At 38.7% G+C, this 22,671-nt stretch overlaps 2 protein-coding genes across 6 annotated transcripts; one reads left to right on the forward strand and one right to left on the reverse strand.

Moving 5' to 3' along the window:
• Positions 1–718: 718 nt before the first annotated feature.
• Positions 719–16,843, reverse strand: BBS12 (Bardet-Biedl syndrome 12). Of its 4 annotated transcripts, XM_025420540.3 has the most exons (4): positions 16,558–16,637; positions 15,871–16,204; positions 8,538–8,600; positions 719–6,856 (listed from the first exon to the last, which is right to left on the reverse strand). In XM_025420540.3, exon 4 carries the CDS (start codon positions 6,844–6,846, stop codon positions 4,705–4,707), a length of 2,142 nt encoding a protein of 713 aa, XP_025276325.3. In that variant the 5' UTR covers positions 6,847–6,856; positions 8,538–8,600; positions 15,871–16,204; positions 16,558–16,637; the 3' UTR covers positions 719–4,704. The 4 variants fall into 4 exon arrangements, with proteins under 4 accessions (XP_025276325.3, XP_025276324.3, XP_025276323.3 ...); XM_025420539.3 differs by lacking the exon at positions 15,871–16,204 and having other exon boundaries at positions 16,558–16,843; XM_025420538.3 differs by lacking the exons at positions 15,871–16,204; positions 16,558–16,637 and adding an exon at positions 16,672–16,842.
• Positions 16,844–16,975: 132 nt separating this feature from the next.
• On the forward strand, positions 16,976–21,097 carry LOC112642749 (centrin-4). 2 transcript variants are annotated; one of them, XM_025420543.3, is made up of 5 exons: positions 16,976–17,134; positions 18,519–18,665; positions 19,063–19,191; positions 20,240–20,377; positions 20,558–21,097. In XM_025420543.3, exons 1-5 carry the CDS (start codon positions 17,132–17,134, stop codon positions 20,645–20,647), a joined length of 507 nt encoding a protein of 168 aa, XP_025276328.3. In that variant the 5' UTR covers positions 16,976–17,131; the 3' UTR covers positions 20,648–21,097. The 2 variants fall into 2 exon arrangements, with proteins under 2 accessions (XP_025276328.3, XP_048953333.1); XM_049097376.1 differs by having other exon boundaries at positions 17,031–17,149.
• The last annotated feature ends 1,574 nt before the right edge of the window (positions 21,098–22,671 follow it).

Here is a 22,671-nt window from a genome sequence, read left to right on the forward strand (position 1 = left end):
GGAAGAAGCATGTGCTGAATACTTCTGATATTCTTCAGAGCTTAGACCACTATAGTGCTAGTCAATTCTCTTCCATCTACACATACAGTGGGGTTGTTGTCACTTTGCACTCTCCCAGAATGTGATGCCTGTGTCTCAAATTTGTTTACCCGTATTTCCATTCAGGTGGAATCCTTTCAACAATTTAGGGGACAATAGCTCACAGTGACCAGTCCGTAATCCTTTCACTCTTGCTGCTTCCCATTTCCTTTTTGCTTCTGCCTCTGTCCAGCATCTAGGTAGGCAGGTACACCTGCCCATATTCTGAATATTTCATTGCTGGAATTTCTTAAAGATTATTTTTTGATGAGCCAGTTAACCCCTGGTCCAGGAAGAGTTATTTATATTTGGAAAGATTGGCTATCATGTCACTGTAGGATAACTGCAATCCTCTTCGTAGTTTATAATATTAAAGAAGCAGATTGGTCTCAAAGATGTCAATACTTCTTTGGTCTTTTGAGAAATGTCTACCTGATTATGCACACGGGTTCTTGGAAAACCCACTTACTTAAATGAGTCGAGTTTATGTGAGGGACTGCCTTCTGCAAGGACAGAACAGTTCCTTGAGTAATTAAAACTTAAAGGTATTTCTTGTGAGAATTAGAAAAATAGCTGATAAACCACATACTATTACAAAGCTTTTTACAATCTGGAAATAAAATGAACTTACAAATCTGTATTAAAATGACACTTCTAGTGTCAAAATAAAGTATAACAAGATTTTATTAAATATTTAATAGTATTAATACATGCAAATACCAACTTCACAAAAAATCTATTATATGAAGTGAGCTGAGCATCTATATTAATATTAGTGGTGCTCCTAACCTTTATAATATTTTAACAAAAACTAAGTGTTAATAGTACACAGGAGAGTAAAAGTATCAATACCTACACAAGTGAAATAATACACCTCATTTTTAAAAACAGTTCAACACTTAATGTTGTTGTTATTCTAACTCTGAACAAAGACAGTACATATAACTGGAATGATTATCTGTGCAAGATTTTCATGTGACCACATTTAAGACAACCACTAAACCAAAAGCTATATTCTTTCACCTGAATAGAAGATAACCAAGTTATATTTTTTAATACATTTAAATTATCCCTATAAATAAACTAGACATTCTTCTCGTTTTGTTGGTTTGTTATTTTATAGAAAAAGCTTCCTATTATCGTTAATACTTAGAAATATACTCTGGAGACAGGTAAAATCTTAGTGTAAACTCCAGCTCTATTACTACTAGCTGTAAGTCTTTGGGCAAGTTTCTTAACCTTACTAAACTCACCTCCTCATCATACAATGGAGAAAATGAATGTTCCAAAGATTGAGATAATATATGGGTTATGGGCTGAATTGCGTCCCCTCCCCCAATTCATGTTACCTCAGAAGTGACTGTATTGGAGAGAGGCTCTTTAAAGAGGTAATTAAGTTAAAATGAGGTCATTAGGGAGGGCCCTGATCCATTATGACTTAGTGTTCTTACAAGAGGAAATCAGGACTCAGATACAGAGGGGAAGACACTGTGAGACACAGGGAGAAGACATCCATCTACAGCATGAAGGATGTCTGTGAAGGAAAGAGGCCTCAGAAGAAACTGACTCTGACAACACCTTGATCTGATTTCTAGCCCCCAGAATTGTGAGAAAATAAATTTCTGTTGTTTAAGCCCCCTAATATGTGATATTTTGTTATGGCAACCCTAGCAAATTAAAGAATTTAGAACAGTGCTCAGAACATGGTAGGTAATCAATAACTTAATTACTACTGTTATTATTTCCCCAGAGCTTTTCTAATATTCAACTCCACACAAAATTCAGTTCTCACGATGTTCAATTTATGGCTAGTAGCAAAAGAGCAAGACTTTGTTGGGATACACAGAATGCTATGGGCTCTCAGCATCCCTGCGTGTTCTTGCTGGATTTGAGCTCTCCTTTGCCAGGCCATTTCTCATGGATGTGTTTCCAGTGAGTAACCTTGAATTATGACATAATATCTCACTCCAGACCAAGAACAGCATTACTTCTGCTTAATGCAATAGTTGTTATTTGCCCAAGTTAGGCATTCCTCTCCTGTAATACAACCTATTGTGTATGCAGGCATTCATCATGGGCTCTTTATGTCACCCCTGTGAGACTTGAAAGGACTGATGACCAACACAAACCCATGTGAAGTTCTGGCCACTATAAAGTCATTTGTTTATGATCCAGGATTCTGTTTTTTGCCAGTATCCTATTAAATTTTAACTGTTAAAGGGGGCACCTGGGTGGCTTGGTTGGTAGAGTGTGTGACTCTTGATCTCAGGGTCATGAGTTCAAGCCCTATGTGGGGCATACAGCTTATTAAAAAAAAAAAAGCATAAATAAAAAGCTACTCAGAAACAGCCTGACAAAGATATAATAAAGACTAGCAGACCGGTGTGATTTAAAAAAAAAAAAATTTTTTAACTGTTAGCTTGTAAACAGGGCAAAATCTCAGACCCTGCAGTTCTTGATTGTTTTGGCTGAGAGCCATGGTTTCTGAAAAAGATGAGGGCCTCAGTGGGCTGGGTTAAGACTCCCTGGGACCCAACAGTAAATGTCTCATTTAACTAGTGGGAAAGAGGAAGGGGAATGAGTCCCCCACTGTCCTACCTGTTAATTTATGTTTGGAGGTTTAGCAGTGAGGAGGATTAAAACAAGCCACCCAAAAGGTGTATTGTTGTTACTAACTCATTTCAGGGTGGGAAGAGCAGATGTTAATCTGATAACAAGGCAGCATATCCAGGGCTCTAGTCAAGAAGTTTGGCTGTTGCTGTCAAGGGGGTCCTCAAAGCTGAAACAAATCTACCAGCAATAAGGAAATAAAACTTCAAGGAGACCAAAATCACAAGGTTGTTGAGCATAAATTGGGCAGCTCATCCAAACCAAAAGTATATGCAAAGTGTTCCTAACTAGCATGGGCCCATTCTCTCCCTCCACACTTCTTGATAGCTGACCTCAGCTGCTTTAAGGAAAAGCCAAATGTGATGGGACAACTTGGGGGAACAAAGTGACTCAAACTTTTATAGCTGTTAGATACAGCTCAAATCACCATTCTACCCAGTCCCATAGGGGAAACTGGTATTGGGCATAGGTTTGTCAAAAGTGCCAAGGGCTACAGGACACTGAAGAGATGGTGTTACATGAAAGGTAAGAAAAATCTCCAGAGTCTGGGTGTTCTCAGATACTAGGAAGTGCACACCTAAAGAAGTTGGTACCAGCACTTAAGACAAGGCCAGAAAAGAAAAAAAAAAAAAAGTCTCCTTGGATGCAGCCCTTACCCCTTGCTCCTTCCTAAGCAACCAGCCAGGGAGATAACATAATTCTTTGGCAATGTTAGAGCTCCTAATGTGTCAATGTTAAACTTCTTGGTCTATATTCCCATATGGGGAAAAAGTGACTGAAGTCAACTGGTAAGATTAGCACAAATTGTTATGAAAATACGTAACTGGTACTGAGGTGTTATATGCTTATACTGTAAAATGCTTATAAAGTTCTAGAGATTTTCCCATCAAGATATTGCTGCAGATAGAGGAATGAGACAGATTTCCTCCATCTACTATTGTGCCCTAACCAATTCTAACCTATTGATTGGTTGGGATTCAGTGTGAGTGCCTCTATGCTCTGATATCCCGAATGTTCACTATATAGATGATGTTCTGGTAAAGTTAGAAGCTTGTCTCAATGGTTCTGACTGTGGCCATTATTAACTTCCACCAGCAGACGTGGCTGCTAAACCCAAAAGTAGTTTCTCAGTATCATTTGGACAGAGTCATAGCACTTAATCTCTCTGGGAGTCAAACAAACAAATGTTTTCTCCTAATTAAAACTCTTATCAGTACTGGAGGTAGTTCATAATGCCATCAAGGGCAGCTGCTAGACTAGATGTGAAAATGTACAAACACAGAAACCAGGACAACCTTGTTTTAATCTGACTGATCTTACGCTTTCCTTAATGTTTGAGTAGCCTTGGATTTTGCCAACTGAGGCCGCAACTACTGGGTGACACCACCTATCAAATCTATATAATGGTGATTCCTTTTTTAAAAAGAATCTTTAAAAAGATTTAAAATCTTTTAACGATTTTATTTGTTCATGAGAGAGAGATTGAAAGAGAGAGAGAGAGAGAGAGAGAGAGAGGCAGAGACAGGCGGAGGGAGAAGCAGGTTCCATGTAGGGACCATGATGTGGGACTCGATCTGGGTCTCCAGGATCACACCCTGGGCAGAAGGCAATGCTAAACCACTGAGCCACCCGGGCTCATCCATATAATGGTGATTCAAATCAGGCTTCACAACAAATTCTCATCACTGGCCTTTTATGTTGCTTTTATGGGGCTCAGAGAAATGGGAACTGATACAAACCAACAGGAAGCTCTGGCTAACACTTTCACTGTAAATAATAAAAGTGCTTTGTCTCTGATCCAAGTGTCTCATGTATTCTGTAGCATGTAACCTGTGAGCTAACCTGTGAGCTTGTAAATCGAGTATTGAAATCTCAGGCTCTGTAGTTATTGACAGACATCAATAATTTTCTTCTTGGTATTGGCTGGCATTTTAGGCACTATGGCTTGGCTACTAGGAAAATTATAATAGCATGATATATTACAAAATATATTTTCTGAAGACTTAGCCAATAACACTACAAAAATAAAAAACCCTCTGTTTCATGTGAATTTAACTGTGTATGTCCAAGTCCAGTAATAATTTCACTGTCTGTCTGAAGTACTAACAGTACTAAATCCAAAGCTCGGCGCCATGCCTCAATCTTCGGTATAATAATGTCATAAATGCTTGGAATCTGTTCCAGTTTATTTGAAATGCTTGGATTAAAAATTCCACTATTTAGTTTACTATATTCATTCAAGATGTAAGACGAAGGAGAGCCAGAGTCTCTGGCATTTTGTAGATGTTGCTGAATGAATGTGCTGGCTTCAAATTCTGATGAGCAACAGGCAGTGTTATACATGAGAGTTGAAAGGTATCTGTGCCATCCATTTGCTAGGCAGTTAAGCACAGTTGGTCTGTATAGCGCCAGAGATGAGGCCAGCCAAGAGGAAGTATTATGAAGCCATCCTGAACAGACATGGTTTCTTTTACTCAGGGATTGCCCTGCAAGAATTTGAAGATGGCTAAGACACAAAAATTCAACTGCACCACCTCCAAGGAAGACCTTTTGCTCTCTTAGAGCATGATACAGACGATAGGCACAAGTCCAGAACCTATCTTCTTTGGTTTGCATCTGTGCAGTGACTGGGCTGGTGAGCACTACTGTAACCAAATTAATTCCTTCCGTTTTTATCACAATTGTGATTACGTTGATCCTATCTATGACATCCGAGGGAATACTTCTCCAAAAGGCCACATAGATCCCATTGCCCACACAGTTTTCATTTACTTGTGTAATATAGGTCACCTGTACTGCTCCTGAAGCTTCTGCAAAAGCCTGCATCACAGTGCTATTCACTGACCCAATTACCAACCGCTTACTGTGTATGCACCTCTCAATTAAGTGTTCAGACACATTTCCTTGTACCAGCACAAGGTTCACATTGAATTTAATTAAGACCTGTAATACATAGTTTGTCCACACTTCTTCTGAGCTGTTTTGTTGAATCTTCATGCTTTCTAATAGCGTATTAATATTTGTGGCCTTATTAAATCCCAGGTGGCGATAATTCTCTGTGAGATCACCCTCAATGAGAATAACCCGGACCGGCTGATTCTCTAATTCCTTGATCAGAGTAGTATTAGAAATTGATACAACAGTGATAAATCCTGGACAGACACAAGAAAAAGTTTCAGGTACACCTGGTAGACAGCAAGTGAAGATTCTTGAAATGTCAAACCTAAATGGCATTGTACAGTTACCTTGCTGAATACTTGCATTCTGATATTGCAGCCGTACTGCTTCATCTACTAATTTCATGCTGTTGTGATCTCCATGACTCAAACCCATCTCCAACTCTACCAAATCATTACATCTGTAAGTATTGGGAGTAGCTGCACCATGTTGTTCTAGAAATCCATCTGGTTTGTTTATCCATTGATTATTGGCTGTCCTATTAAAATGCCTACTGTGGATTAGTATTGACTTTCTGTAATGGCTGCTTGCGAGCAGACTGTTCTTCAGAGTTTGAGGATTTTGTAACGTGTTTTTATCTGCTTCAACTTCAGTCTGACGTCTAAAGAGTTTAGGTGATTTAACAGGTATCCCAGAAAGACTGTAAGTGGTCAATGATGGAGAGGCAACATCATTGAGATCACGCTCTTTCTGTAAACCAGTATCTGAAGGGATTTGTAGAAAAGGGCACAAACTGATATTAAATGTTTCAAGTCCAGAAAATGTCTTTGTGCTATCTAAATGGTCAAAGACATTGTAGATAGGTACTTGGAGGGAAACTACTTCTTTAATGCAAGAGTTCAAGCCTTCTGACATTACAGACACTATTACTGAAATGGGGACACCTAAATGAAGACATTCTTCAGCAGCACTGCTCCATGCACCAACAAGAAACAAAAGAGTACTGGTTCCAGTTTTATATGTGTTATTTTGTGCTTGAACTGCTTCATTGAGAAGTTGTCCCACTGCGCTGGTTAAATCCAAACTTTCAAGAAGTCTTATGGTTGAACTGATTAACACACTTTCATGACACTCTTCATCTATAATAAATTTGGATGATTTTACTGGGCCTAGGAAAGTTCTTCCTGTTCCTGCAAATGATGAAAGTTGTTGAAGTCCCATGTGCCTTCTTTTATTTATGACCCTGCAAGCCATCACCATGAATCATCATCTGCAAATAAAATAAAAACTTGGAAATTTATTCAGTGTAATTCATGATTATAATTGTTTATAAAGGAAAAATCAGATATAGTCCCTGCCTTTGAGGGGTTTCTGGGAGATATAGTTTCCATTAAGTATGGTCAGTGAAAGATACAGTATTACAATGACACTATGATACAGGTATGGCCATGTGGAGAGGGAACACTTCATCCAGTAGGGGAAGTGGATCATGAAGGCAATCAACCTGGTAGTGTTTCCAGAAGAAGGCAATGCCTGAAATGAGTCTTGAAGAATAATTTGAAAGAGTTAGCAACTTGAAGGAGTAAATGCACATTTATGTGAAAAAACACAGTGTATTGGGATAATACAAGTAGTTTAGTTTTACAGGAATAAAGAAAATAGTAGGAAACAGGAGATGAAGCTCTAGAAGAGAAAAGGGGTTGAATCATGAGAGCATTATGTGCTATATCAAACCTGATCCTATGATGGGAACCACTGAAATGTTTTAGGAAAGGAACATTAAGAAACAGCTTGATATAGAGTGTGAAAGCATGTGCTCTGAATGTAGAAGTCTGGATTTGAACTTGGCTCTAATGCTTATGAGCTGTGTAGACTTCATAAGTTATTTAACTACTCTACCCTGTTTACACATCTGAAAAATGAGGACTATAACAGAATCTACTTTATAGAGTTATTATAAGGAGTAAATGAGTACAGTGCTTATAGCAATGCCTGGAATATAATCCCTTCTGAGTATCACTACTACTATTACTACTACTACTACTACTACTACTACTACTACTAGTAGTAGTGTTTTGGATATATCCTCACTCTAATAACACAGAATGAACTGGGTGGGTGCCTCACTGGAGGTAGAGAGACCAGCTAAGAATCATCTATAGTTATCTAGATAAGGAGTGCGGAAGAGGGATGCAGGTGAGAGGATGGACTTGATAAGACTTAAAAGAGAAAAATTTTAGCCCAATAAAGAGAACTTTTTAACAAAGTACCGCTTAATTGAAAAGCTGTCTATAATAAAATGACCTATCTTTTGAGGTATGAGCTCTCACTTAATGGACTAGAAGTAAAATTGTAGATAATATAAAATTCTCTTCCAACTCTAAGACTTCATAATTCTTTGAATGATATTTTTATCACAGTCTTTTAAATCCAAAATGTCAAAAAGCAAGCAATTTAGAGTTTTGATTTTCATCTGATAAATTTGTGTCTATAATACCAAGATTCATCCTTGAAGCTGAGGAATACCACTATCAGATACCTGAGATCAGAAGAAGCTATAACCCAACTATTTCTCAAGAGTAGCTTCCTATAAGCTTTCAAGGACTAAGGAGAAAAGCTAATAGAGCCTAGAAAATGGTATAATGAATTGCTTGAACTCAGTTTCAAATGTTTTTTGTTTTTTTTTTTTTTTAGTTTCAAATGTTCTGTAAAAATTTCAATTCTATAAAATAAAACTCTTGATACACCTAGGCACATGCCTAGACAGCATCAAAATACACTCTAGGACTCTAATACTCAAATCCTGAAACCCATCATATCTTAATTACCTGCTCCATATTTATTAATTCTCTACTTATCTAGTTTAAATTCCTACCTGTCAATTATTATAATCACTCCCTCGCACATATACTCTCAAAATCCTTATCCCTCTTTAGGTCCATGCTACTCACCTTGCAAAGCCACTAATCTTGATGAAATCCAACTCTGTCCACTCCATGCTTACCTTGCATCAACTGAAAATAAACAGAAAAACAAACACAACCACATTGGTATCATTTCAAACCTCAAATGGCCTTTATTGTTGCTTGGCAATCTACTTCCCTAGTTCATTTATCTTTTTTTCTTCCTGTTTATAAAAGGTTATTACATTTTGGGTTCTATTTTTAAAAGGTTTGCCTACCCCTGTGTACAAAAGATATTCTTCTATACTTCTTCTAAGACTGTTATGGTTTTCATCCTTTATGTCTCTATGAATCTAACTATTCTGGGTATTTCATATAAATAGAATCACACAATATGTGACCTTTTGTGTCTGGCTTCTTTCACTTAGCATAGTATTTTGAGGTTCATCCACATTGTATTATATACCAGTACTTCATTCCTTTTTATGGCTGAGAAACATTTCATTGTATGTATCATCTTGTTTATCTGTTAATGGACAATTTCAGTTGTTTCTACCTTTTGACTATTGTGAACTGTGCTACTATGAACATTTGTGTACAATTGTGTTTGAGTATCTGTCCCCAGTTCCTTTGGGTATACACCTATGGGTGGTCACATGGTCATTTTATGTTTAACTTTCTGAGGAACTACCAACTGTCTTCCATAGCAGCTAAATCATTTTACTTTCCCACCAGCAATATATGATGAGGGTTTCAATTTCTCCATATTCTTGTTGTATTGATTTCCAAGGGCTGCTATACAATATTACCAAAAACTGGGTGGCTTAAAACAATACATATTTATTCTCTCAGGGTTCTAGAGTCCAGAAGTCTGAAATCAAGGGGTTTGCAGGGCCGTGATCCTTTTGAAGGTTCTAGAAAAGGCTCTTCCAGCTTCTAGCTGGCTCTTGAAGGTAACAAAACTTCAATATCTGCTTTTCTTTCATATGGCTTTCTTAAAAGAACACCATTAATTGTACTTAGGGCCAACCCTAATCAGGTATGACCTCATCTTAACTAGCTACTTCTATAAAGACCCAATTTCCAAATAAAATCATATTCTGAGATTTTGTGTGGACATGAATTTTGGAGGGAACACTATTCAACCCAATATGTTCACCAATACATATCTTCTGGTTTTTTGTTTTATTTTTTTTTCAATAATAGACATCTCAGTGGATATGAAGTGATATTTCATTGTGGTTTTGATTTGTTTTTCTCTACAACTAATGATGTTAAGCATCTTTTCATGTACTGGTTGGCCATTTGTAATACCATCTTTGGAGAAATATCTATTCAAATCTTTTGCCCATTTTAAAACTGTGTTGTCGGGATCCCTGGGTGGCGCAGCGGTTTAGTGCCTGCCTTTGACCCAGGGCACGATCCTGGAGACCCGGGATCGAATCCCACGTCAGGCTCCTGGTGCATGGAGCCTGCTTCTCCCTCTGCCTGTGTCTCTGCCCCTCTCTCTCTCTCTCTGTGTGTGTGTGCCTATCAAATAAAAAATTAAAAAAAAAACTGGGTTGTCTTTCTGTTGTTGAATTGTGAGATTTCTTTACATATTCTGGAAACTAGAAACTTATTGAAATATAATTGATAAATATTTTCTCTTTTTGTAGGTTGCATTTTCGTTTTGATAATCACTTTGATGCGTAAAATTTTCCATTTTAATAAGGTTGAATTTGTCTATTTTTTTTCTCGTTTCTCATGCTCATAGTGTCATATCTAAGAATCTATTGCCAAATCTAAAGTCATAAAGATTTAACCCAGTGTTTTCTTCAAAGACGTTTATAGTTTTATATCTTATTTTTTTTAGTTGTGTATCTTATATTAAGTTCATTGATACATCTGATTTTTGTACATCGATGAAGTAGTGGTCCAACTTCATCTTTTGCATTTAGATGTCAAATTGTCCCAGCATCATTTGTTGAAAGACTATTCTTTTCTCAATTGATTGGTTTTGGCATCTTTATCAAAAATCAATTGGTGATAGATTTTCGGGTCTATTTCTGGACTCTAATTCTATCTGACTGGTCTTTATGTCTATCCTTAAGCCAGGACCACATGATTCCATGACCTTGACTGCAATCACCATGACCTGAGCCAAAATTAAGAGTCATATGCCTAACTAACTGAGCCACTCAGGTGCCCAAGGACCACGCTTTTTTGATTACTGTAGCTTTGCTTATGATGGGCTTTGAAGTGAGGGAGTGTGAATCTTCCACCTTAGTTTCTTTTGTTTTAGCTTTTACATTTATAACTAATCTTAAGCTGATTTTTGTAAATGGTGTGAGGTAGGGGTCATTTTGTTTCTTCCTGGATATCCAGTTGCTCCAGAATAATTTGTTGAAAAAACAAGCTTGAAAAGACTTTTTTTTTTTGAAAAGACTTTTTGCTTGTTTTTCATTTCTAACATGTTTTGAGAGCTTATTAAGTATGAGGCACTTTATTTTATTTATTTATTTATTTATTTATTTATTTATTTATTTTTTATAAACTTGTCTTTGGAAGTTTATTATTTTTTTTATTTTTTTTTAAATTTATGATAGTCACACACAGAGAGAGAGAGAGAGAGAGAGAGGCAGAGACACAGGCAGAGGGAGAAGCAGGCTCCATGCACCAGGAGCCCAACGTGGGATTCGATCCCGGGTCTCCAGGATTGCGTCCTGGGCCAAAGGCAGGTGCCAAACCGCTGCACCACCCAGGGATCCCTGAGGCACTTTATATACATTATGTAATATAGTTCTCATATTATGAGGTAGGCCCTATAATTTTTTAAATTGAAAAATAGATAAGTAACATACAAAATTGCACAGCTAGCAAGTAATAGGTTTTAGTGATAAACTAAAATCCAGACTTCTCTAATGCCAAAGTCCCATACTATTAACTACTATACAAAACTGCCTTCTAGCTGCCCCTCTATGAAACATGGTTCCACTGTATTTTCCACTTCTAAACCTTCTTGCCTTCTTCCAAGCCTGTTTACACCCTTACTATTGATATGCTCTTGTTCCCCCAAGCTTTAGAGTCTCTGTTTGTGGTTTCCTCTTTATATTACGTTTAAATCACAACATATTACTGTATGAACAGAAAAGTCATAGAGAATTTAGAGCAAAAGGAAAAATCATGGGCTATTTCAAACTTATTCAAACTTTCAAAGTCTGTATTTAATTTATGTGAAAATAGTCTTCCCAGAGAAGACATGAAATTATTTAAACAAAACTAATCTAAAAGTAAAACGTTACATAAAACTGATCTCAAAATACTCAATTATTTCACTTATATGTGGAACCTACAAAACAAAACAAATAGAAAAAGCAGAAACAGACCCATAAGTATAGAGAACACATGGTGAATGCTAGAGTGAAGGGGTGTAGGGGATGGGCTAAAAGGGGTGAGGGGGTGGAGGTACATGCTTCTAATCATGGAAGGAATAAGTCACAGGGATGAAAGGTACAGCATAAAGAATAGAGTCAATGTTATTGTAATAGCATTGTATGGTGATAGATGATAGCTATACTTATAAGGTAAGCATAACATATAGAGATGTCGAATCAGTATGGTGTACCCCTGAAACTTATATAATATTGTGTCACTTATATTCAATAAAATATGAATAAACAAATACATATTCAAGAGAAGTGATGTTTCAGGATTTGAAGACTACTCCAAATTTCAGCAGGAATTAAAAAAAAAAGTCTTAGCATTCCTTAGTAAAGCTCCTAAATTATTATTTTGAAAAGATTAATCAATAAAATAAAAACTCAAACAAAAATCCCTCATCTTCTAAAAAGTTGTATATAAAAAGGCAACAAACAGTAAAGGTAATGGTGTAATAGATCATTTTAAAGATAAAAAACACCTGGGGCAACTTCTCTTGTCATTGATTTGACACATTCTGAATTTTGTTCTGTGATACATTACCACCAATGTTTCCACAAACAGATGTTTTATTATTGGGTTCTCTAACAACTTTACTTGCCAGTTTAATGCTTCTTTAACTTCCTAAGTAAGTATGTAATAGAAGCACAGTCACACTACTTCACTGGGTTTTGATATCAGAAGCGGCCTTCTTTTCCTAATATCATGTCTAGTCTTATTTAAGGCCTCTGGTTTAGAATATTAAGACATGCAATGCTTTTCAGGGGTTGAATTTTTTAAAATATTAATATTTTCTGACAAGTATGAAATCAACAGGTTGTGCATCTCCAGTCTATTCCCAACATAGCAATCTAATCATATTCTATTACTTGAAAACCTTCAACTTGAAACATAAAGGTTTTCACTCCTTTGTCTGACACAGAAACCCCTTTAAAAAATCAACTCAGATCCTTTCGTTCCTCTGCTCAAAATCTTCAAAGCCTTCCCACTGCACATGGAATGAAAATCAAGGTCTTAATAAAGCTCTAATCATCTGCATTCCTCCCTCTTACACCTCTTTGTTTCCTACTATGCTATCCCTAGAGCATTCTACAAGTCATCTCCCTAACTTAGAGTTTCTGTTCTAGTTATTCCTTCTGGGATGTTCTTCCTTGAGAAATCTATTGCCTCACCAACTTTAAATATTTACTCAAATTTACCCTTTTCAATGAGGCCTACCCCTGAGCACCCTATTTAACAGCACAAACTCTTCTTTTCCCTCTGCACTTGGATTCCTTTAACCGCTCGACTTCCTTTTTTCCATAACACTTACCACATTATAAAGTAGTACACAGTTTACATATTTATTCATTTATTATTTTCCTTTATTGGAATGTAGTTCCAGGAGGACAATTTTAGTCACTGAGGTATCCCACATACCAAGAATATTGTCTGACACACGGCTGACACTCAATAAATATTTGGTGAGCAAATGAATGAATGGCATTCACCATATTTGCTATCTTACCTTTAGGTACAAAATGACAAGATCAAACAGATGCCGCTATCAGTATTATTCTCCACAAATTTAAATTTCAATCACCTTTAGAGGTTATGTGATTCCTATTTGGCACTGCCTTAGGTGAGACCCTTTATTTTACTTTATTTAAAGATTTTATTTTATTTTATTTTTAAGATTGATTTATTTATTCATGAGAGATACAGAGAGAGAGAGAGAGAGAGAGAGAGGCAGAGACACAGGCAGAGAGAGAAGCAGGCTCCATGCAGGGAGCCCGACGTGGGACTCGATCCCAGGTCTCCAGGATCAGGCTCTGGGCTGAAGGCAGTGCTAAACCACTGAGCCACCCGGGCTGCCCTGAGCCAAAGGCAGATGCTCAACCACTGAGCCACCCAGGCGTTCCTAGGTGAGAACTTTAATTGCTTCCAAAATGGTTCCTCCTTCACATGGTTGTCAGAATTATCTTTGCAAAGCATAAACCTAATTAAAGCATTCCATTATCTAAAAACATCTATTTATCTTAGAAAATAAAATCTTTACTCCTTAGTTTGACATAGGTGTCCTATAATCGGACCTCAGTATAATTTATGACTCATTTTCCACCTTTCTTTATGAATCCTAAGATCTTGCCTCACTAGAACATTTATTTTCATTTTTACACATGCTATATTCAGATTTAATATCCCACCCTTTCTTCATCTTGGCAAATGCTATATATCTTTTATCACCCAAGGCAAATGCCACATTTTTGATACAATCTTGTCCAATGCCCCAGGAAGTCCAGCCTCCTTCCTGGGCTCAGTCACTTTCTACACACACATGTACTAAAGCATTTAGCATCCTGAATTTAAAACTCTGTATCTATGTCTGTCCCTTTCTCTCCCACTAATCTGTGGGTTCCTTGCTTTTATTCATCTTTATACTCAACACTCAGTTCCTTTCAAACTCAATAGTTGACACAGTATAGGTCATGTGAAAAGCAGTAGGTAAATTTAGTAGATTTAAGGGTGCCAATGGATTTAATATTTTCCTAGACTAATCATTATCATTACTATTACTAATGTTTTATAATACAATTAGATTAGTAATGGCTATTTTTCAAGACTAAGTATTTCTTACCTAAGAACTAGAAATTGCAATCTGAGCCTATCATCAAAAAAAATCATTGTTACTAGAAGTTAGCTTCCTAAGTATAAGACCCTAAATCATAAAGTGATATCAAAGCAGGTTAACATATTACTCAGCCTTTGAACTGCCATGAGATTAAACTTGATCTAGGTTAGAATTTGATTCTATATATTTGGTCACTATTCATTTCTGGGTCTCAGAAGTCCCCTTAATATTAGTCGTAAAGATAAAGTAAATGTCCTTAAAACTAATCAAGAGCAACTTTCCCAGTGAGATTATGGCTGAAAAATCAATATACAGTTAACCTTTCTAGGGGGCCCAACCACTGCACAAGTGAAAATCGAAACATAACTCTTACTCCCCCAAACCCTAACTACCAATAGTCTACAATTGTTTGGAAACCTTACCAATACTATTAGTAGTCAATTATTACATATTTTATATGTTACATGTATTATATACTGTATTCTTACAATAATATTTTTCTTATTTTTTTTTCAGTATCTCTAGTGTCTTAATAATATCTCTAGTATCTTGTAGTACCTCTACAAGGTTCAACTGGTAGTTTTTTTCAAATTGTGGCAAATCCCCCCCCCCCCCCAAATCCACATATATGTAGGCCCACACAGTTCAAATCCTTGTTGTTCAAGCAAGGGTCTACTGTATTATAATCAAGCGAATAAACACTTTACTTAACTCACAAAATATCTTGAACTTGTGTAATTTTAATTTCCACTGCAACTTTATACATAAAAAAATCACTTCCTATATTAGAATAGGTGATCCCTGGGTGGCTTAGCGGTTTAGCGCCTGCCTTTGGCCCAGGGCGCGATCCTGGAGTCCCGGGATCGAGTCCCGCGTCGGCTCCCTGCATGGAGCCTGCTTCTTCCTTTGCCTGTGTCTCTGCCTCTCTCTCTCTCTCTCTCTCTATCATAAATAAATAAATAAATAGTAATAAATAAATAAATAAATAAATAAATAAATAAATAAATAAATAAATAAATCTTTTTTAGAATATTAGAATAATCTTATCAGTTTTCCAGAATCCTAACGTGTTGTTTATCTATGATTACAAAGCCTGGGTAACTGGGATAGAAGGTGAACCAGACAGGATGATGGTTTTGGAGAATGTGCCGTGTTTCTACATATTACAATAGGAACGGTGATTTGGGAGACTGCTTCAAGAATGTACTTTGCACATTTTACCTGCCCTACCTGCAGGAGGTTAAGTGGGAGAAAGGGGAGGGGGAAAAAACCCAGCTAGGTAAAAATTAATGTTCCTATCAATCCACTGCTGCAGAATCCAGTATGATTCCTGGAAAATAAAGTACTTACTCTGCAGAAGGCACTGCAGGAGGCATAACGAGAGCCCTGGTGCAGAGCCCTGATGCGTAAGGAACAGGGCTGCAGGTTTGAGGAGCTATCTCCTCTTCATTTCTACCAGGAAGTCAGAGGTCCACCTCATTCTCTCCCACCCTTTAGCTAGTCTCTGACCGGATTCACGACTGGACAAACCGACAAGTCCAGCCCCGTGGACAAGAGTTTGCTTGGAGCTGCAGCAGTTAGGGGCTGGCCAGCAGGATTATGAGGCTGCGTCTCTGCTGGATACCAGGCCTGGAAAGCCGCCCGAACCTCATTCATTCAGCCACAGGCATGGCCGAGGGTGAGCCTGGGGGGGCGGGGGGGGAGAGGTGTCTGATCGTGATTTCGGTTGGAGCCAAAGTCCTACCGGCCAGCAAATGCTGCAGCGCTGGCAAGGGCGCGCGCGGCGAGGCGAGGCGAGGCGAGGCGCAGCCCAGCACCAGCCCCGCCCGCCCCCGCCCGCCCCCCTCCACCCCTGCGGCTGCCGCGCCGCATCCCTCCGACCCCGGCAAGAGGGAAACACTACCAATAGTCTACAATTACAAAGGCCAAGCCCCAGGCACGGAGGCCAAAAACTATCTAGCGGCCCTGGGGAAGCTCAGTCCCCTCCACCTCCGATAACCCCAGCAGGGTCGTTAAGCCAAGACTGGATCAGTTTACCCGGCCCGCCAGGCCCCGGTTCTCATTCTTTCTCCCGGGGCTCGAAGAGGGCAACAAAGCAAACGGGCTCTCCGCGCCTGCACTAAAGACTTCTGGAAGTACCTCGCGACGAACCTCGCTCCTCTCCGTCCTCACGCGAGGCTCCAGACCCCCGCTTGCCCACCTCGGGCGGCGGCGTTCCCGCGGGCACCCGGGCGCCGAGGAACCGGGCGGAGGACGCCCCCCTCTGGGCCCGCACTCTGCGCATGTGCGAGGCGGAGCGAGCCCGCGGCCGGTGGGGTGGGGCAGGTCTCTAAGATTATCCCGACCGAGAGTTCTGCCCGCGGTCGGCTCGGAAAAGCAGAGCGCTACTCTATTGGTAGAGAGCAGAGAGAGGGGGCGGGCCTCAGGGCCCTGATTTCTGTTCATTGGGTGGAATGACTGTCAATCAGTAGGCAAATCTGGTGGGCGGGGCTTCTGGAGAGCGGGGCGAGAGCGGCCTTAGCAACGGTTGCTGAGCCGGGGAGACTGCAGCAGGGCGGTGCGGCTGGCGGCTGAGACCGGGAGGTCCCGGCAAAGGGCACCGCTTGGTGACATGGTGAGTGCCAAGCCGGTAAGCCCTTGCTGGGCCGGGGCCGGGGTTGAAGTGTCACCTCGGAGCAAGGAAGGAATTTTGTTTGGTTTATGCAATGTATTATTGGCCTCCTGATCCTCGAGTGTCATTTAGTGGCGCCTCCTCTCGTGGCCCAGGGGAAGCACGTTGCCCCTGGCTCTGGGGGACAAGCCAGGGCGGGGCTCCAGTTCATTCTTCCCTCGTCGACCCCACCAGCCGCTGATACCCGCGCTCTGCGATAGGTTCCGTGATGGAAACGGAAAGGAATTGAGGACGGAGAATAAGAGGCTTAGAAGCTGTTGGAAGGGGCAGCCAGGGTGGCTCTAGCGGTTTAGCGCCGCCTTCGGCCCAGAGTGTGATCCTGGAGACACAGGATCGAGTCCCGCCTGGGGCTCCCCGCAGGGGGGCTGCTCTCCCTTAAGTAAATACATCTTTAAAAAGAAACTGTTGGAGGGTCTAGACCTCTAGAAAAGAGGTCCTGAACTCGGAGAAAGTGACCGGCCAGGGTAGCTCCGCCCTCCCACTCTTGGGAAGGTAAAGGTCCTAAAGGCTGGAGCTGTTAAGTTGGAGATCACACCGGTGTATTTGCAATCCGAGGCCAGAGAATCCACCGCTGCCACGAGGAACCCTTAATCCACGTGAAACCCGAGGCTAGGTGCCCAGGAACGCGAGGTCCAGCTGCCGTCCCTGCTGCCACTGCTGCCTGACCGGAAGCTGGAGACCAGATACTGAAATAAGGCTGCAGCAACACCCCAGAAGCAACTCTTTGACCTTGCTTGTCAGCGGGGATTGGCACAAAGCAGCAAGATGACCTCCACCATACCCCTGGATACTGATAATTAGCCCAACATTTATTCTTACTCAGATCCCTGGAATAGTTTTTCACCCGGAAAATGTAGGTGTTTTTTTCCCCGCCATTTCTCAGCTTCTGCAATATAGAAAAGTATGCTAAAAGATGGGAAAGGATATTATGTTTCGGTCAAGCATATCCCACAAAAGAAACAAATTTTATTATGAGACATAGAGGCCTAGATAAAAGGGATGCCTTAGGCACTGCTTTTCAAATATACCAAGTAAGGCCAGTCGTATTGGAACTTAAGATCTACTGTTCAAGCATGCGTGCCTTTGCCTCTTCTTTCTTTCAAAGGCACTTGTTTGTTGAAGGAAAAACTTGAGTGGTAAAAAGAACCAGGCTTTCCACCAAGATATTAATAACTAAAAGTACAAATGTTAGCAAAGGGGAAAGGAGGAAATTGCTGATGGTCATTGTGTAGTAGGGAATAGGGTTCTTGAGTATGCTTATTTATCATTGATTATTCTGGTTCTGGTAACTTTTCCAGTTATTCATGCATATGCGTATTTATTACAGGCATCCAACTATTGTATAGGTTCAGACCAATGGAAGAAAAGAGCAGCAAAACTTGAATCGAATGAAACCCAAAAGCAAGAAATTAAAGAGGCCTTTGATTTATTCGATGTTGATGGGTCTGGAACCATAGATGTGAAAGAATTGAAGGTTTTGAAATTACTTCTAATTCTAAAACATTGTAAAAACCATTACTTATTTGTGCCAATTTTTCAATCTTTAACAGCAGCCTTCTAAAAGCTCAGTATAAAATCTCCTCAGTGTGGATACCTGCACCTTCAGTGTATACACCTACCCCATACTAACAAAATAGTATCACGTTAGGCATTTTACTCTTGTTTTATGAATGAGTAAAACAAAACACAAGATCTGACAGTGACATATCCTATGGCATAGTAGGATTGGAACCTACCTAGGCCTGCTGACCTGACTTTCTAGGTTTATGCATAGTCCATAGTAAAAAAGAGAAAATCTAGTCATTAAGAGGTAATTTAAAAACTAGGAATGAGATTGTGGCATAGTATAATTTATTTGCTTCCTATTTCAGATTGCAATGCAAGCCTTAGGATTTGAACCAAAGAAAGAAGAAATTAAAAAAATGATAGCTGAAATCGACAAAGAAGGAATTGGCACCATTACTTTTGAAGATTTTTTTGCCATAATGAGTGTAAAAATGGTATAGTAGTGATTTTGTTTTTCAAAGAAATATAAGCAATAACCTACATTTTTTCAAAGAAATATAAGCAATAACCTGATTTCTGCTCCTGATAATCAGAGGTTTCACAGAGGAAGACTTTGAAGATGGACGGGATTTAGATAGATATAGTTAGCAAGATTAAAGATTATTTCAGGGTAATAATGAAGACTGTTCAGTGTGGAGAAGCCTGTTAGAAAATAATAAGGAGGGCAGCCTCAGTGGCTCAGTGGTTTAGCGCTGCCTTGGGCCCAGGGCGTGATCCTGGAGACCCAGGATCAGTCCCACATCAGGCTCCCTGCATGGAGCCCACTTCTCCCTCTGCCTGTGTCTATGCCTCTCTATCTCTCTCTCTCTCTCTCTCTCTCTGTGCGCCTGTCATAAATAAATAAATAAAATCTTTAAAAAAATAATAAGGATATATGGCTGGAGAAAGAGAAGGGGGTCAGCATCTTGAAGGCTTGAATTCAGCAAACATCTCCTGAGTGCCTGTTTTTGCCATGCACTATTCTACAGAGCATTGAATGAGACAACCTCCCTGTTCTCTAAGAGCTTACATTTTTGGTAATGGATATTAATTACTGGTATTAATAGAAGATATGTTCTCTTTATCAGCCTGGTCTCTTCCACTTCAACAAACCCTGAATTTAAATACCTTGAGAGCAAATGTGAGTGCGTTGGAATAAGTGTTAAAAGTTAGAGCAGGGAATCCCTGGGTGGCGCAGCGGTTTGGCGCCTGCCTTTGGCCCGGGGCCTGATTCTGGAGACCCGGGATCGAATCCCACGTCGGGCTCCCTGCATGGAGCCTGCTTCTCTCTCTGCCTGTGTCTCTGCCTCTCTCTCTCTCTCTCTGTGTGTGACTATCATGAATAAATAAATAAAATCTAAAAAAAAAAAAAAAAAAGAGCAGTAAAGTCAGAACTCAGCTACCTGATACATTGCGCTGTAGACCTCAAACACCCATAAGGCCAATTTGATAGAAAAGATAAATGAAAGATTAATTACATTTAATTGTTTCTGTTTTTTAAAGAGTGAAAAAAATGAAAAAGAAGAAATATTGAAGGCTTTCAAATTATTTGATGATGATGATACTGGAAGCATAACACTAAGCAATATCAAGAGGGTTGCTAAGGAACTGGGGGAAAATTTAACAGATGATGAACTTCAGGTAATTTTTTACTTATTTTTATAATTATAACACATGTATAATTATAACATAATTCATATAATTTATAGTTATAGTCTTTAGTTGGACGCAAATACAATCAAAATAAAATTTGTATATTTGAACATTATATCATTATTCATTTTTAATGATATCACATCATATTTACGTTTTGTTTTACAGGAAATGCTTGATGAAGCTGATCGTGATAGGGATGGAGAAATAAATGAGGAAGAATTTTTGAGAATGATGAAAAAGACCACTCTTTATTAATACTTTTTAAAATTCCTTTTGGAAAGTTGTTAACAACTTTATATTTGTTAAACAGTTCCATAATATCTGAATGTATTCTTTAAAATTTTTAGTTTATATGCACAAATTGGCTTATTGATGTCTAAGCATTGTGAGAAGTTACATGTTTCCACCAATAATATTGTTTAATCTGCAGCATCAAGACACAAAGAAAATGTAATGATTTCTGTGAACCGTGGATCCAAAACCACTATTTAATTCCAACTGCTACTTTAGAGCTCCAGGATCTAAAGACTTAGAATTTTTTTAAGTTTAATGAAACTTACCCCACATGCAAATGGATTTGGCGAACAAGCAATTAGTTTCCTTATTATTTTCCTTTTGTGCAACTCTTTAAAACTGATAAATATTTGCTTTCTAATCAGTTACTCAGATATGGAAAGTATTAAATAAAATTGCCTAGCAACTACATTATTTGCTACTTTTCTTCTTATAAGGAAAATTCAAAGCAGCACTTATACTATATAGATTTTCCTGTAAGTTTGACCCTGCAAGTGAGCATTTAATACCTCTGTCTTGGGAGGTGCTAAAGATTTTACATATGTTATCTCAATATGTTACAACTTGGAAGCTGGTAGTATTGGCTCTATTTTACTATATTATGGGAAACTAAAGTTCAGAGAATTTAAAAATTGCTCAACTGTTCATAGATAATAAATAAAACATGGATTCTAAGTCTTGTATCCTATGCTTCACTACACAACTATCCTACGGATAAAGAAGTCTCAGGATAACTAAGTATATATTCTCTAACTCATTTAATATTACGACTCTTGTAATTTAATGTTTTCTATGAAAGAGCCAAACTGTTGGGAAGGCAATCTCTAGATACAGTCTTTTGATTCCCCACGGGGTCACACAAGACTGGGCCTTGGGCCTGGAATACTTCCTTACCAAGAGAGAGTCTCTATAGCTTGTGCTGGAATTGTCTGTGAATATTTTTGCATTTCAGACTCCATGTATACTTTTTTCTGCTTAAGCACATGTGTAATATGGTGCCTGTGTGTGTAATATGGCACCTGACCAACCCCGCTTTGGAAAGGGGATGTCCCCTTTGGGGGTGAATGGGGTCCTTCTGCTGAAACAACAAGATGGGTGTTATCTGCAAATAAGGCTCTGTATAGGCTTCTGGGAGGGACTTGCTGGCCATGGGAAACCGACATTCACTACTGAAACTGATACTGCTCTGTCTCTATATGAGTGAAGCATTGTTCCACTCAGTAATTGTGTTTTCCTTGTCAATTAAACTGATACCAAGATGCATTGGGAGAAGCTCTCAGATTTCTGCTCCTGATAATGGGCAACAGATGCCACTTGCTGGATATAAAATTTCTAAACCTAAGTAATCATCTTTGGAGCAAGAAAAGATTATAGAAAATATAACTTTAATTGCCCCACCTAGTTCATTTTTAGCTCAACTGAAATGAAGTTTCAAGGTTTTGTCCACACAAGAGAGGTTTTTTCAATTGAAACTAGAATGGCATCTATGCTTATGCTCATTAAGTGTTTCACAGTATCTTTAATTCCTATTTATGCAGCATTTTCTTCTAAAGATATAACTATTAAACATGCTTCATATATAAAAATTATGGCCTTTAAGTTGTTAAATGATTTATATTCTTTAGTGGGTAGTATACTTAAAATTACACATCAACAAGTTCAAAGATTTCTAAATAGAAGTCTCCTCATTCAATCCTCAGTTCTCCCTAGGACAGAATGTCCTTTATCATTACCTCAGTCAGCATTGCACAGGAGTACTAGGTAGTACATTAAGGCAAGAAACAGAAAAAAAAAAAAAAAAAGATCAGAAAGGAAGAAATAAAATTATTTTTATTTGCAGATGACCTTATATATATATATATACATAGAAAATCCTAAAGAATTTACAGATTGCCACATAAAAAGTTGTTAGGCAAATACAAATATAAGCACAATTCTATTTGTACAAACCAGGTATGAATAATTAGAAAATGAAATTTAAGAGA

Source organism: Canis lupus, chromosome 19 (assembly GCF_003254725.2).
Source record: "Canis lupus dingo isolate Sandy chromosome 19, ASM325472v2, whole genome shotgun sequence".
Classification (NCBI taxonomy): domain Eukaryota; kingdom Metazoa; phylum Chordata; class Mammalia; order Carnivora; family Canidae; genus Canis; species Canis lupus.